Source organism: Ambystoma mexicanum, chromosome 6q (assembly GCF_040938575.1).
Source record: "Ambystoma mexicanum isolate Mex_15411 chromosome 6q, UKY_AmexF1_1, whole genome shotgun sequence".
Taxonomy (NCBI): domain Eukaryota; kingdom Metazoa; phylum Chordata; class Amphibia; order Caudata; family Ambystomatidae; genus Ambystoma; species Ambystoma mexicanum.
In genome coordinates, this window is record NC_090937.1 from 1,264,949,090 (window position 1) to 1,264,963,688 (window position 14,599).

General features: G+C 43.6%; 1 protein-coding gene across 4 annotated transcripts in view; it reads left to right on the forward strand.

The window, feature by feature from the left end:
* The window catches only part of CCDC149 (coiled-coil domain containing 149), a 647,083-nt gene that overhangs the window by 460,340 nt on the left and 172,144 nt on the right, over window positions 1-14,599 (forward strand). For all 4 annotated transcript variants that reach the window (XM_069631872.1, XM_069631871.1, XM_069631874.1 and 1 more), the window contains exon 10: window positions 13,924-14,000. In XM_069631872.1, coding sequence (XP_069487973.1) covers window positions 13,924-14,000 — 77 coding nt within the window. The remainder of the gene's footprint in view (window positions 1-13,923; window positions 14,001-14,599) is intronic.

The window sequence follows — 14,599 nt, forward strand, 5'->3', positions numbered from 1 at the left end:
GAGTCTCAACCTATCCTTTATCTTACATGCCGTCAATTGTATCCCCACTCTTCGACTTCTCAACTTGAAAGACATCGAGTGGATTACCTTAAATTTGCATAACAATAACAAGATGATTTGTAAACTTCAGTATGTAATCATCACTAAAATGATCTGGCAAAATAGAATTGATCTTTCCTCGATAGGACTCTTAACCTATTTTTTTAAAGCATTGGAGGAAGTGAATATATTTGTTGAAACTGTCATCATTCCCTCTTTGACACTGACGGATAAGAATTCTTCAAATACTGCTAATCCTAATAGCAATGACCAGGTGCTACACTATCTACAATTATAAAGGACTGGTCTTGGCTTGAGCCTGTGTTGAAAAATCTTGCACCAGCTAAAGATCTAGCTACCCAACCGTAGCTCGCATCCACTCAAAATAGTATTGTGGAATTTGTGTGGCTTTAAAAACTTAAATACATGGATACATTCTGTACTTCATAGTAATTATCCTGATATATAATACTTGTCCAAGAGACCATGAATCTGCACCAACTTAGTATCAATGGATTCTCCACCTTCCTATCTCCAGCTAAAATAGGACTGACAGGTCGACCTTTTGGTGGTTTAGCAATCCTAATTAACAACAACCTAAAGGTTGATTCAAAGATTCATTTGGTTCTGGGCGATATGATGGTTCTCGATGTTCTCATCAAGGGCTCAACTCCTTGTCATATGCTGCTCTTGTGCATCTACTGGAACCCGAATGGAAAATCTCAGGATGCATTATTTGCCATTATTGATGGAATTTTGGAAGATGCCTTGTTACTCAATACTGATTATAAGTTCCTTATTGGTGGCGACTCCAACTGTAATTGCTTTCAAATGTCTCTCCCTTCTGTCTTGGCTTCTAGACCCTATAATGAAGTCCTAACTATCTCTAGAGGTAAGAAATGGAAATAATTTTTGGCAGATCGGGATATTCAGTTTATCGCCACTGACCCTGCCTCCTCTACCTACTCCTGGCACAGTGCCGCTAAGCAATCATATATAGATTACTTTGCAATATCTACTAACACACACATGTATACAATGGTGAAGTCGCCTTATTAAAAAGAGATAAAAATTAGGAACTCAGACTAATCAAGGCTCGTGCAGTCTCCTTTAGTTCATATCTCACTGAGAAGAAACTCATTTGCCAGAAGTTTAAACATAGATTGCAATCTCTCAAGCAATCTTTGTACATTGCAGACAACCAAAACATGGTCCGTAATCTGTGTTCTAACAATAAAAGGTCTGTCTGGTCTACCCATCGTGCTCATTGATGTATCTGCAAAAAGTTTCGCAATGCTCAATCTGGGAGAAATAGATGGATATACCCATGACCACGATATTTTGTCCAAGTCCCAAGTAGGTTTTTGGAAGAGGATGGGCACAACCTTAAATGCAACAGTGTTGGCTCATATACCTTCATGCTCCAAATTAGTTAACACTGGACCCATTTACATGGCGTCCATTGACATGGCAGCTGCCTTCGATTGTGCCATTCGACAGTTGCTGTAGGACAAAATGTATAAAATGGGCTTCCCAGTACTGCTGATCTCTAGGATAGTGAAAATGCATTCCAAGACATGCTATAGAGTTAGGATCACCACTGAAGGTGCTTTGACACCGCCTATTCCTACACAGATTGGAGTGAAACAGGGATTTGACCTGGCTGCTAACCTCTTCAATCTATATATCTCAGACCTTGATGAGATGTGCACCTTAAATGCCGGTTTTCCAGTGAAGCTAGGCCATCTCCATTTACAATGGATGGCTTTTGCAGACGGCATCATCCTTTTTGACAAATCTCCCTTTGGCCTTCAAGAGAAACTTCAGAAATGTTCAATCTGTGCCAAACAATTCAATCTCCATGCTAATGCCATCAAATCATGCATTGTATTTGCCAATATAAAAAAAGGTATGTCGATTTCATTGGTCCTTGGAGGGCGTATTTATTCCACGATCCATCACCCTAAAATATTTGGGATATAATTTGTGTGACATTGCTTCATTATATATGTGGAGCTCTGCCATTAACCTGAAGATAACTCCGCTTATATCTCAAATGAAGATCATCTATGCTTAAAATAGAACCTATCATCATATACGGGTTGGACATGTGCTTAGGCAATATAGAAAAAACTGTGATCAAATACAGGGGAAGATTTGGAAGCGGACTCTAGGTCTTGCTAATCACATTCCCAATGCCTTGTTAAGGCACGAACTTAGAATCTCAGCTCTCTCTTCTAAATACCCCTGGAGATTGCTGTCTAATTACCTAAAAATGCTATCTCCACCCCGTAACTCTTTATACAAAGACTTTGCTAAGATGTTAAAAGATAAATGTCCCCTGTCTATTCAAAAATGTGATGAAAAAATGATAGGGCTCTTGGAAAAAATGAATGTAAATTGCGATTAACTATGTACGCGACCAGGGTATGTAAAAACAAAACTCTACGAATATGACTGGTGTGTCACGATTGATTCTTTATCCATGTACAAAAGCTATAAAGAATATGCACTTTTTCCTGCAAAAAGAACAATGCAGCAATCCTACTTAAAATTATTCCCATGCGACAAGGCTCATGAGCTGTATATTAGATACAGATTAAACCAATATCCCACACTATTGAGAATAAAGCATTGGAATAATGTAAATTAAGTCCACAAGTTAGCGGGTTGTCGTTTAATTACAGGAAGAAACGCTAAAACACTTTGTTATATACTGTCCATCCTTTGAGGCAAAGAGATCTTTGGTCTTTGCCAGATTTTATTTGGGAGACACCGTTCTTTTGAGAGAACTGATGTGGGTAAGAATAATGGGGGGGGTGAAAATACCTATATAGTTCTTGCATTAACTACACTCTGAAAACTGATCAACAATGAATTGATTGAAAAAAAACTGAAAATGTAATTGTGTATATGACGTCTACTTCTGCAGTCGTGATGGCCCACGGTTACAGCCTATTGAATGTAATATCGGAATCATTCATACTTATAATGGTTATACAATAACAAAGAGAGATGTAATGCTACTGCCAAAAATCGATCCCTTTTAAGCTTTAATGTAGCAATGCTTTGTTTATATATGCATTAGAACATGAGATGCATTGTACAATTGAGCTTCTCTTCATGTATACCGCAGTAGACTTTTAGTTGTATATGCAATTGCAAAAAATATATATATATATATGTTTTTGATACATGAAAATAACTAAATACTACTGTCATCCTTACTGATATGTATTTTAGTGTCTAGATAGACTGTTCTCGCCCCATTTCATTTAGCCTCAATCTGGTTGTACTTCTGTCTAGATTTGGTATATGTTACTTTATTTGATAGAAACCTAGGTTGTTTTATATATGTGTTTCATAAAATTGCTATATTAATTTCTATAATATATCATTATCCCTCAAAGAAATGTAATACTAAGTGTTCATTGTAAAACAATGTTGTAAAAGTTTGTTTACTCAAACTAAAAACAATAAAACAAAAAAACAAAAAACACTTTCAGCACACACTCCTCTGCAATTTCTCTGAGCATGTTACAGAAAGGGGAATTTGGCTGTCCAATCAGGACAGCCAGACCACCCGTGGGAACTGGTCTTATTCAGGCACTCAGACAAAGGACAGGGGGGTGGAAAACTCATCCCCCACTTCTTGCCTGCCCAGACACTCTCGAGCCTAGGCGGGGACACACCATGGTTCCCACCAAAGGCAAAACACACAAACACAGGCTTCCGCCTCCCAGAACGTTAGAAGGGCTGACAAAGAACAACCACGCTAGTAATGGTGAAAAAAGAAGAGGGGCCACAAGTTGGAACTTGGGTGTCCATATTGTGTACTACCGAGGCTATGGACATAGCTTGCGGTAAAAGAATTGCACAATAGTTGCTAGAACACGTCCACTGCCACCAGCCATAACTAGGAGATTGTCTATGTGACTAGAATGACACAGGAGCAGAGACAACGGGGGTCCTAGATATCCTTTTGGCACTCCACATAAGGTGGTGTGTGCCAATCTCTGAGCTTATAAAGTTTTAGAAGAGATGCTAAGTATCTCACTATCCTGAAGAACTGTAGTTTACTTGATGATGAGGAAAATAATCTCAAAGGAGGACCCTAAGGGTCCCCAGCTACACTGCCTATAAGGAGCTGTGTGCTGCAGTAGTAAAATACAGATGCCTTTAAGAGCTATGGGGCAGACAAACTCCATAGTACAGGTAGAATACAAAGATTAAGAGTTACAAAAGACAGAGGCCACAACAATGAATGAGTGGAAAAAGGCTCCACTCATTCAGGGTTTAAAGAAAAAGGTCCAGAAGTCAAGCAAAAAGAGCTGGGGGTCTCACTAGGAGGGGGGATGATGCTTACATGATAGATCTCCCTTACATACACTCAATGGAAGGAGAGGTAGTAGTCCGCAGCATCTCCGCTGACCCGACATGTGTGTGTACGGGATCACAATTTTGCTTGATGCAGTGCCCCAGATTGCAAAAGCTTGTTGGAGGATACCGTATGATTTCATCTTTAGGCTCATTGTGACCCCAGAGCTTGTGTTGGGGACAATATTATCATTGTATCTGCAGGGACTGGTGGTATCCGCAAAAGGAATTGTGGTGGGAACGGATACCGATGGGTGTGAGTAGCGCACTGTATTGTGTATTGAGCTCACTGTGCCCCTAAAGGAAGTGACAGGTGCAGGATTGTTTAAAGGTAGGGTCGATGATGGAGAAATATGATGGAGTGTTTGCTATTTGCATCCCCTGTGAGATCATGGTGCAGTATCGCAAAGTGCAATATGCCTTGATGGCCCTTGTTACTCCGCCCTCCTTCACTGAGAAAGATCTAGAGCAGTTCCATGAGAGATTGTAGACAACCAGTGCCCATGATGTAGGGCTCTTGCAGGGAGAGGCACCTGTAAAAATAACACTCAAGCCAGACGTGGTATTGCCCAGAGCAAAGCAGCATCCATTGTCCAAAAAAGCGGAGGAAGGGATAAGAGAAACCATTTCCACACTCCTAAATCAAGGGATTATTGTACCCTCGAACTCCCCATGCAACACGGTTATAGATCCGATAAAAAAGGCGAAAGAGTAAAGTTGGAGAATGATCCAGGATCTCTGCCCCTTGAATGACATTGTTCAGGCAGAATATCCTGTAGTTCCTAACCCTGCAACCATTTTGTGTAGCATCCCTCAGCATGCAACACATTTTACTGTGGTGGATTTGAAGAATGCCCTCTTCTCCATACCATTGCACCCTGACTCGCAATATCTCACAGCGTTATTGCATGGCAGACTGCGGTTCGAACATACCAGACTGCCGCAAGGGTACTGCGAATCCCCTAGTACCTTCAACAGAATACTACATGGTGACTTGGGAAACATCCAGGTGCCCAGTACTATCGTCCAATTTGTGGACGATCTGCTGGTGTGCAGTGACAATGAACAACAGCGCCAGAGAGACTCTCTCATGCTGCTACAGCTGTTAGCATTTAAGGGGTACAAAATAGACGAAGCAAAGTTGCAATATTGCCTTCAAGAGGTTTACTACCTGGGTCAACTGGGATCTGTCAATGGGAAGAAAATCATACTAGAGTGCGCCACATTTGGGCGCAGTGCCCCCGAGCTGAAAACTGTCAAGCAAATGCAGTAGTTGCTAGGATTGTGAAATTACTGCAGAGTGTGGATTTTAGAGTGTGCAGCCTATACGAGGCACCTACTGCGGGGCTTCAAGGAGGTGCATAAGAGTGACAGCAAAATGATATGGACAGAGGACATGCTCACCAACTTCAGTTAACTTAAAGAGGCCATTTCTACTGCTCCAGTGCTAGCAACTCCTGACTATACTTAAGAGTTCTGTCTGTTTTCCCATTCCAATGGTACAATTGATGACTGCGTTGATCGTGCAGAAAAGCATTATGGGCCACAAGCCATTTGCCTACTACAGTGGAGTGCTGAATTCAATAATGCAGTGCCAGTTCCTTTGTGAACAAGCGCTTGCTGCTGCTGAATTTGCAATCCACGAACAAATCTATTTGGGAGGCAGCAATATTCACAGCCTTCAGAACATTCTATGGCTACCACGGTTTCTTATACTTATTGTATTGTGGGCCTTTTTGCTTTATCTATGTTTGGATTTGGGGTATATTTCGAATCTAGTTTTATGTGGGGTGAGCACATAAAAAGGGGAAGGAGGGGAATGCTAATGTTGCCAAACATTTTTCATTACATACTAATATCACTAATAGCTCATCATATGAGGACACAAAAGTGATGGGTGGAAGATTTCGAATTAATCTGTACCACTGGCGTTGCTCTGGGCAACCTTCCACACCACAGTTTTTTAGCTTGTCTGCGCCATTGCAAAAGGGGTCCAGCCATATGCAAATCAGTGTGGTACTGCCACCAATGGTATCAGCCCAGCCCGAACTGCTAGGCCAGGTCCCCTCTGCACGGAAACACAAGCAACCCCAGACATGTTTCGCCCTTGTTGGGCCTCCTCAGTGAGGTGCAGCTTGGTTCCCTATGACGCAGCGAGCAAGGGACCCACGTCTGGGCATACCCTCTCCCACATAGTGAGACAAACTGTGACCACAAAAGTGATGGGTGGAAGATTTTGAATTAATCTGTAACACTGGCGTTAAACTGAGAAAGGCAACCCCATAACTGGTTTTAACACAAATGCTACCCAAGAACAAATGGGGAAGTTCACTAAATTGACCATGTCTCTATTATTGTCTAATGTGTTTTTCAACATTAGTGCACATTTGAATTCTTCACACGTTACTGCATCAAAGTGTTTTAAAAGACATTTGAAAAGAGCTAAGTATGATGAGTATACAGGTTTAGTGTTGAGACAGAAGATGTGCACCACCCAGAATTCAGTAATAGTTGGTATGCAGACCTGAGCTTGGTGGGGAAAAAGAGGGTTAATGGGAGCTATTACATCTGTTCCTTGATACCACACACGTCGTGGGCCCCCGAGGTATTAATGCCGCAGGAAACTCTGCTTTTCGAGGCTCAATGTTTGGTACATCTGACATTATGGAGGTTGCAAAGCACGATTCAGGCACTAAGCGTACAACACCTGGTGATGGACCCAGAAGAACTTCAATGTGCCTGCAACTCCAAAAGCCTGAAGTGTTTACAAAAACTGTATCTGAAGCTGGAAGGGGGAAATTTATAGCGAACAGATGGCAATAAACTACAATGAGTTGCGGGAGGCCTGGTAGGATTCGGAGAAGAAGTGATCCAAAAAGTGAGTGCTGTATGCAGAGACTACTAGAATGAGCATATGGCGAAACTCGTGTGGATCGGGGCGATGGAAAAGCCAGTAAAAGTGCAGAAGCAAGGAGAATATAAACTGTGCTTCTATAATGAAGGAACGGCTTTGTGGCAGCCTACAACAAGTGCAACACGACATTATACATCTCAGACTTATAAAAAGGGACACCTGCATTAATGGTCAATGATTGAGTCTCGCGACCAGCAGGCGTTTCTGCCCTTCCCACCACTGTGGCGGGGCACCTGCTCGCTGGCCTTGTTGCACTCAGCTCTCCTGGTGGTCCCTGAAGAGCACCTGATAGGGGGACCAGGCGGTTTGTCTGCCCCAACAACTGCACCAGTATCGAATATCCCCACCATAGTTCCTCCGCAGCAGCCCATATTCCATATCCTGCCAGAAAAGAGGAAGAAAGAAAAATTGCGGAGAAAGCAGAGGTCCAACTACTTGTCCCAAGACTCCTCACAATTGCTCAAGGAAATACAAGAACAATATAGACTGTAGAGTAAAAAAGAGACATTCTTTGAATCATTGCAACTGCCCAGAATACAAGCAGCTGCCAATGCCAGGTGGCTTCAAATCGTCAGTTGGGAGGTGATACAGCTGGCAAATGACACTGAACAAGGCCTCAATGCCATAAAGATGGAGATGCAAGCAACCCGGTTGATGATGTTGCAGAACTGCTATGTGTTGTACTTGCTTATAGCGATGGAAGGCGGGGTATGCAAACAAATCTTTGATTAATGTTGCACGTACGTACCCCCAAACAACGCCGACAACGGGTGTCTAACACACATACTAGAGATCCTGCACAGCCTTGGCTCCCACATGCAAATAGAGGCTTGCATCCAAAGAAGTGACTGGTTCGACAACCTTTTCTCTTGGGCACCATCATGGATGGAGGCAATCGTGAAAATACCTTTACCATTGATAGCATTTGTGTTGATGATCTTCTGCACCTGACAGATGGGAATTAGATGCTGTGCTAAAGCAATGCCTGTTACGCTCACCTGGCTCCCACAGAGCCGTCGATCGGAACTGGACAGCTGCGGTCTCCACCAATGTGACGCGTAGGGCCGAGATGACGGACTGAACTGGCCCACCTAGCTCCGTTTGCTTGGCCCGTAGGAATATTCTTCTGCAAATGGAGAAAGGGAATTAACCACCCATTGGAGTTGAGCGTAAATCCCCCCCGCCCCCGCTGTTCTCCCCACAGATCGCCTTTGATGTCCCCTCTTATAGTCTCACCTGATGGTTTGAAAAGATGAGCTCTCCATCCTGCATTGAGCGCAGGGGTGCGTTGATAACCAGTTGCTTCACTGGCTCGAAGGAATTGGTGAGTTCAGAACAATATTGACTCCGAGATTCCCGGCAAGACGCCGTAAGTATAAAGTTTGTAATGCCAGACTTTCACTATTGTCCGATTCCTTGCAGGTTGCAGCTTGACCCTAATGAAGAGTTCCTCGTGGCAACCAGTAGTATTCTGGTAAGGATTAGAATTTTCCAACACAGTTCGATAAAATAAAGTCAATATGTAACCTGTTGCTTTCTCCCTTATTCAGGCACTGAGAGAAAGTATGACGTCTTGGGGAATAATACCTCCGGTGGTAAAATCAGGTAAGTCTATTGTGGTGAGGAGGGTTCCCCTTGTTAATCCCTTTGTTTCACCTTGCTGTCCTTTTGTTTCCCCTTAGGGGCCGGGGTTCGGCGAAGATGCAGTGGAAGCTGCGCCGACCCGTGAAGAGGAATAGTACCCCCGGTGGTAAAGTCAGGTAAGTCTATGGGGGGGTAACTAATATTCCTCTGTGTATTCCCTTAGCTCACCTTGCTGTTCTTGTCTTCTCCTTAGGTGCCGGAGTGCGGCGGGAAAATGCAGGAGGATGCGGTGGAATGTGAAGATGCTGCGAAGGCCGGTGAGTTCAGCGTGGCGCTGCAGCAGGCGAGGCGACGCGCATAAAATAACTTCTTGCTTCCAGCTCGAAGGCGCGATGGATCGGGAATTCAGGTAAGGATTAAAGGTATTGCTCTTGTTCTAACCTTTTCTCCTTCTTTCTCCCTTTTTCTAGGAGCTCCAAACTCGAGGCGGGCGTGGCAGAAGGCTGGATGCAGACTTGCAGGCACGGTGAGCGTTGCGCTGCTGGATGCAGAATAACGCGAAGCGTGTGCTGCTCTTTGGCCGTGGTTTAAATACCCTCCAAAGTAGTCCCAGGTAAGTATTACTCCCCAGCCCCGCCCGAGTAAAAAATAGTCCCTAAGTAAAGTAGTCCCTTCCAAGCCTCTTTTGGCTTGGAGCTCTTGCAGCATGGTCTCATCAGGTAAGTTTTAATCTATGAGCCTGGCGCCTATGGCACCAGGACTGCCTCTCCATATGAGCCTGGCTCCAGGACTGGACCCAAATAGCCCCTAGCAGGGGTTGTCGGGCTTGCTTAGGATAACTTGATGCCTGCTTCCGGGGTTGCTGGACGTGGTCTGGGTCCCCGGGGGTAGGCATCATGACAATGCCTAGCACTGCCATGATGATGGTTTCAATTGGCTTACAGGGGGCACCTCGTGGTATAAAAGACAGTCTGGTATAAACAGACGACCCTAACATACCCGCATGGTCGCAATAGAGCAACGCTCCCCACCTCCCCCCCCGGCACAATCACAACTCCCCCACCAGACCCGAGAATTATGAGGAACACTGGGTTGACCTAGCCAGGGGACAAGTGCTCTATATACATGACATGCCCCCCAAATAAGTATGCGCAGGTAGGGGAAAATGTATGATCTGTGTGCAGCGCATGGGTACCCAAGGAGGGGAACACTGCCATATGTGGAAACACAGATTTTGGAAAGGGAGAGAATAGAGAAGGAGGATAGAGAAGGGTTTGCCTGGGAGTTTGTTAATGTGGGATTAACGAAAGGGGGAATTTTGGGAAGCGAGGCGATCATCCCAGACCCCCAAGAGGTTCTGAATGTGGCTGAGGCCTAAGAGTGTGTTGTAGAGGGAGGAGGGTAGCAATAGACGCTGCATTATGAGTAGGTTATTATGTGACTCAGTGTAGATTGCATTAGAAAATGAAACGCCATCTTCGAAAATAGAAGCCATCTTGAAATCGAGGCCTGGCGCTGAGCTGCAGTCAGGACAGTAAGCCTGGGCACGGAACATAGAGATACATGTGTGAATGCAGGAGACGGTTGCAGTCAGGGCAGCAGTGGGAAAGGTCAAATCCACAGGGTTTCAATAACGTCTCACTGTCTCATATTCTTAGCACGTGTAACCCAGAAAGAATGCGCCCTGCAAGGCCATGAGGGGGCCAAGAGCGCCCTGCAAACAGTTATCCCACGAGAAGGAGGGCATGAACCTCTGACCTACTCCAGCCCAAACCCTAGGTTATAGTGCCCAGATGCCCCGTCCCAAGACCCCAGTATTCCAGCCAGCCCCAGGCTACCGACCATAAAACAGATCGAAAATTTATCAGAAAGATCACAGCACAACATTCTGGATCTGTGTTATCTGTTCTTTGTGGTGTCAGGGAGAGAAAGTAACACATTTAAGCCCAGGGTGGGAAGAACTGTAACAGCACCGACGCATCTGGGTTCGAGCTGTGTTTGTAAGTTATGGTGACCTCGAGAGTATCGTCTACTGCTACATATAGGGAATGTTATGATTTGCGCTAATTATTGGCAATTACGGATTTCGCGCCCGATGACGTGCAAGGAAGAACACAGCGTGGAAGAAGATGGACAGAACGATCTGGCACCAATGACTTGGCATCCTATATGGAGAAGGCCGCCTATGTATAAGGTCACACCAACCAGCTATGTGGATTTGTAACCTATGTGATTTACGTCGGTTGTGACACGTTTTACCTTTTATAAACTATCGCCCATGTTGATTTCATCAGAGCGTTCCGCTGTCTTGTATGGAAATAAACCTTGTTCTCATTGCAAGAAGTGTGCTGGGCTTTTTTCCCTAGTGAGCTGTATATTTTTTTGGTGTGAGCATTGAGGGGCTTCTCTACACTGTGGTTCCCCATAGACTTGCGTTGGGAAGTCCACCTGTTCAATTGCTTCATCTGGGGTTCCCCTTATGGCCTTTGGAACTCTTTCTTGGGGTCTCCAGTGGCCTTCGCTGGGGTTGATTGTTGCAGCATCTGAACCTGTGAGATAGAAATGTGCTTAGATCCTTCAGTGTGGATGGGCCTTCAACTTTTACCATTATCTCCTATAGAACTTTGAACTTCACTAGAACTCTCCTTAAAGTGACTCGAGGGTACGTACCTACCCCTGGACATTTTTGCTGGATTTTCTAGAGGTTCATTAAGCTCTGGTCTAAGACTCACAATTTCAATACCTACCTGTGATTTTGCTATCTGTTTAAAATCATCCCTTGCATTTCTGCTTGGGTAAACACACCTGAAACACTGTAACCTGAACCATTATGTATATTTTTCCAGGAAATGTAGCAGGGAGGTAACTACTGTTAAAATATTCATTGAGGATTAGAAGCTTTAGCTAATGTTCACTGCTGTTCCATCCTCTCTGAGGCCTTTAGGTATTGTTCTGGGCAACTGGGTGTTAATAATGCAATAAGGCTCTTGGAGGACTAAATTAATGGTGTGTTATGTTTTGGGCCTAGGGAGTTTGAATCTATTTTTCGTTGGGGTTAAATGGGTTTTCCCTTTTCAGTTCCACACCCTGCCATGTATGTTTGGTGCTGGCCATCGGGCCTAGGGCTTTCACACCTATTCAGGGAGGGATGTGTCTTTAGGACACTGCACTTAGTTGTGCAGGTTGCTTTGTGCTTACCTATTTGATGAGTTATGTAGTATCCTGCTTCTCCACACACCCATGTTATTTTATGTTGGGTGCTGGCCCGTGGCACAGTACCCACATATAGACATTTGGGTTGGCAAATTCCTTGTATAGGTATTACTGTTTTTGTACATATGCTTGAAATCTTTTTAATGTTGTGTTTTAATGTTTAAAGTATTTATGGGGACTGATAGTGTTGTATGTGTGACTTTATTAAAGTATATATTTTTCAGTATTTCAGTGTGGTGTATTTTCTGGACTTATGTGTTTGGACTAATTGTACCTCTGTGCTGACCTACTACCACTACCTGAGAGTTAAGCCTTGTCGCTCTGCCCACTCTATCCACATGTAAGAGAGGTTTGGTTTCCCTTTCTTGTCCAGTGTTTTAACCTTCCCCTTAGTGTTTGTTGTCCTCGGGTCATGCTGCACTTCTTCTTAGGGGTCTTGGCTCCAATGATGATCTGTCGAGTTGCTGCAGAAGTCCTCCTTTTGTCAAGGATTCAGACTGGATGCTACATCAGGTCCACCAATTATAAGGGTCTGCACCATTCAAATTGACAGTGACTCTCTAACCATGGGTAGCCACTGGCCACCAAATCTGCCAAGCCATAGACATTCAGGCACCACGATGTGTACTGTGACTAGACAGTTCCAACTCCCACATCCGGCCTCACACAGAAACTGCCTTTTTGCCTGGGTTAGCAGCAGCTTCCCCCAGCAAAGGGCTTCCCACATATGTCAATTCCAGACCTGAGAGGGCAGGAAGAAGGCCCAAAAACAAAATGGCCAGTGGACACACTGTGCCACAAGGCAAAAACCTTGTGGCACAGCAATCTTAGGGTGCAGGCCATTTAAGTATCCATTTGCGCTAAATGCAAAGGTGCACGAGTAAAAAGTCAAAAAGGTCATGTTAGATAAATATCCGCTTGCAACCATCCCATCCTAGGCACATTGTAAATCTAACCAAAAAGCAATTACAGAAAAAGTTGCAACAAATCTAATATCCTAGCCACCCTTCACTTCAGAGTGATATGTGCAATTGTAACAATACAAGAAATTCAATAATACTGATACTCTTATGGATTGATTAGTTTCCCTGTACAAAGGATCAAAAAGACAAGGGAAGTGAAGCAGAAGGCTTTACTTGCCTCCAAAAAGTCAGGACAGGAGTCAAAGCAAAGCAAAAACAAAGAGTGTACCAGCGGTGTCTATGGCTAAGTCTAAGCCGTTACAGTCAAACCTGGTCTATGCCTTAATTCAGCAGGGCTCTACTGACAGTAGCAGTCAGATGCTTTAGAGTCAGCAGTTCTGGGAAGACTGTCAGGCTGGTCAAAATCTGCCATCATTGATCTCCAATGGCCTGTTCCATTTTTCTCAAATGTATGTCCTCCTTAATTCCATGGTCTGCTGATTTCCATCCATGCCCTTATCTACCCATCCACATCCATTGTATGTGCATTTTTTTCAAAACCATTCTTATTCTCCCTATTTGTTATTCTCACATTCCTTTGTCTCTTTCCATTGTACTCATTCCTCACGCTCTTCCCTTCCTGGTTCTACCGTATCTATAGTAGCTCAGTCAGCATTTATTTTCCTTGTATTCATCACAAAGGACTCTTAAAGCTTTACATCTCACTTGATTTTACTTGCCTGATTGGAGTTTTATTTGATTTGCATCCCCACCTCTGTGACCGAAAGTTTTTACAAGATGTTGCTGTTTTAGTCTCAGGCTACATCAGATTGCACTGCAGTATGATTCCTCTGAGCTAGGGATATATCAAATACATGTTCATTTTTTCAACAGAATTTTAGGTAATCGAGTTGCAGAACTGGAGAAAAAGCTGAGGACATTGGAGGTGTCTGGTCTGTGGAGTCTTCCAGGTAAGGTGATGTTCAGTAAACAAGTCCCACAGTCCAATGTATACTAGAAGGGTACATTTTCTTTTCTTTTTGGTTATACATTGCTTCCAGAAAAAAATAAATATATTAGTTATTATTTCTAGAAGTTTGATTGCTATCTAGCAATGGAATCATTAGTCGGTTGTTCAGAAATGTTTGACTACATCAACAGAAAGCAGTAAGTTCCTGTTTGAATTATGTTTATTTGGTTCTACGCTATAACAATGAATTAAATTACTGTGTGGTACTTTACTTTTTTGAAATCACTTTGAATTTCTTTTCAAATTCTTTTTTTGGGTGGCAGGGGTCTCCCCATGCCCCCATAGCCTCTTCTCCTTCACTACCACCCGTACCGCAAGCCACCATGATACCCCTTAAATACATGTACATAATTACTTCCACACAAAGTAATTTGAAGTAATAGCAATGAAGTAAACTGCCTCGAAGTAATTTACTTCGTTAAAACAGCAGTAGACCGTTTATGTAACATTGTGGTGTAGATAGGCAGGTTGTGTAACGTTTCCTATCAGTAGAATCTATTTCATTTTTTCATTCAACCTTGAAGGCCTTTCCCTGTATTA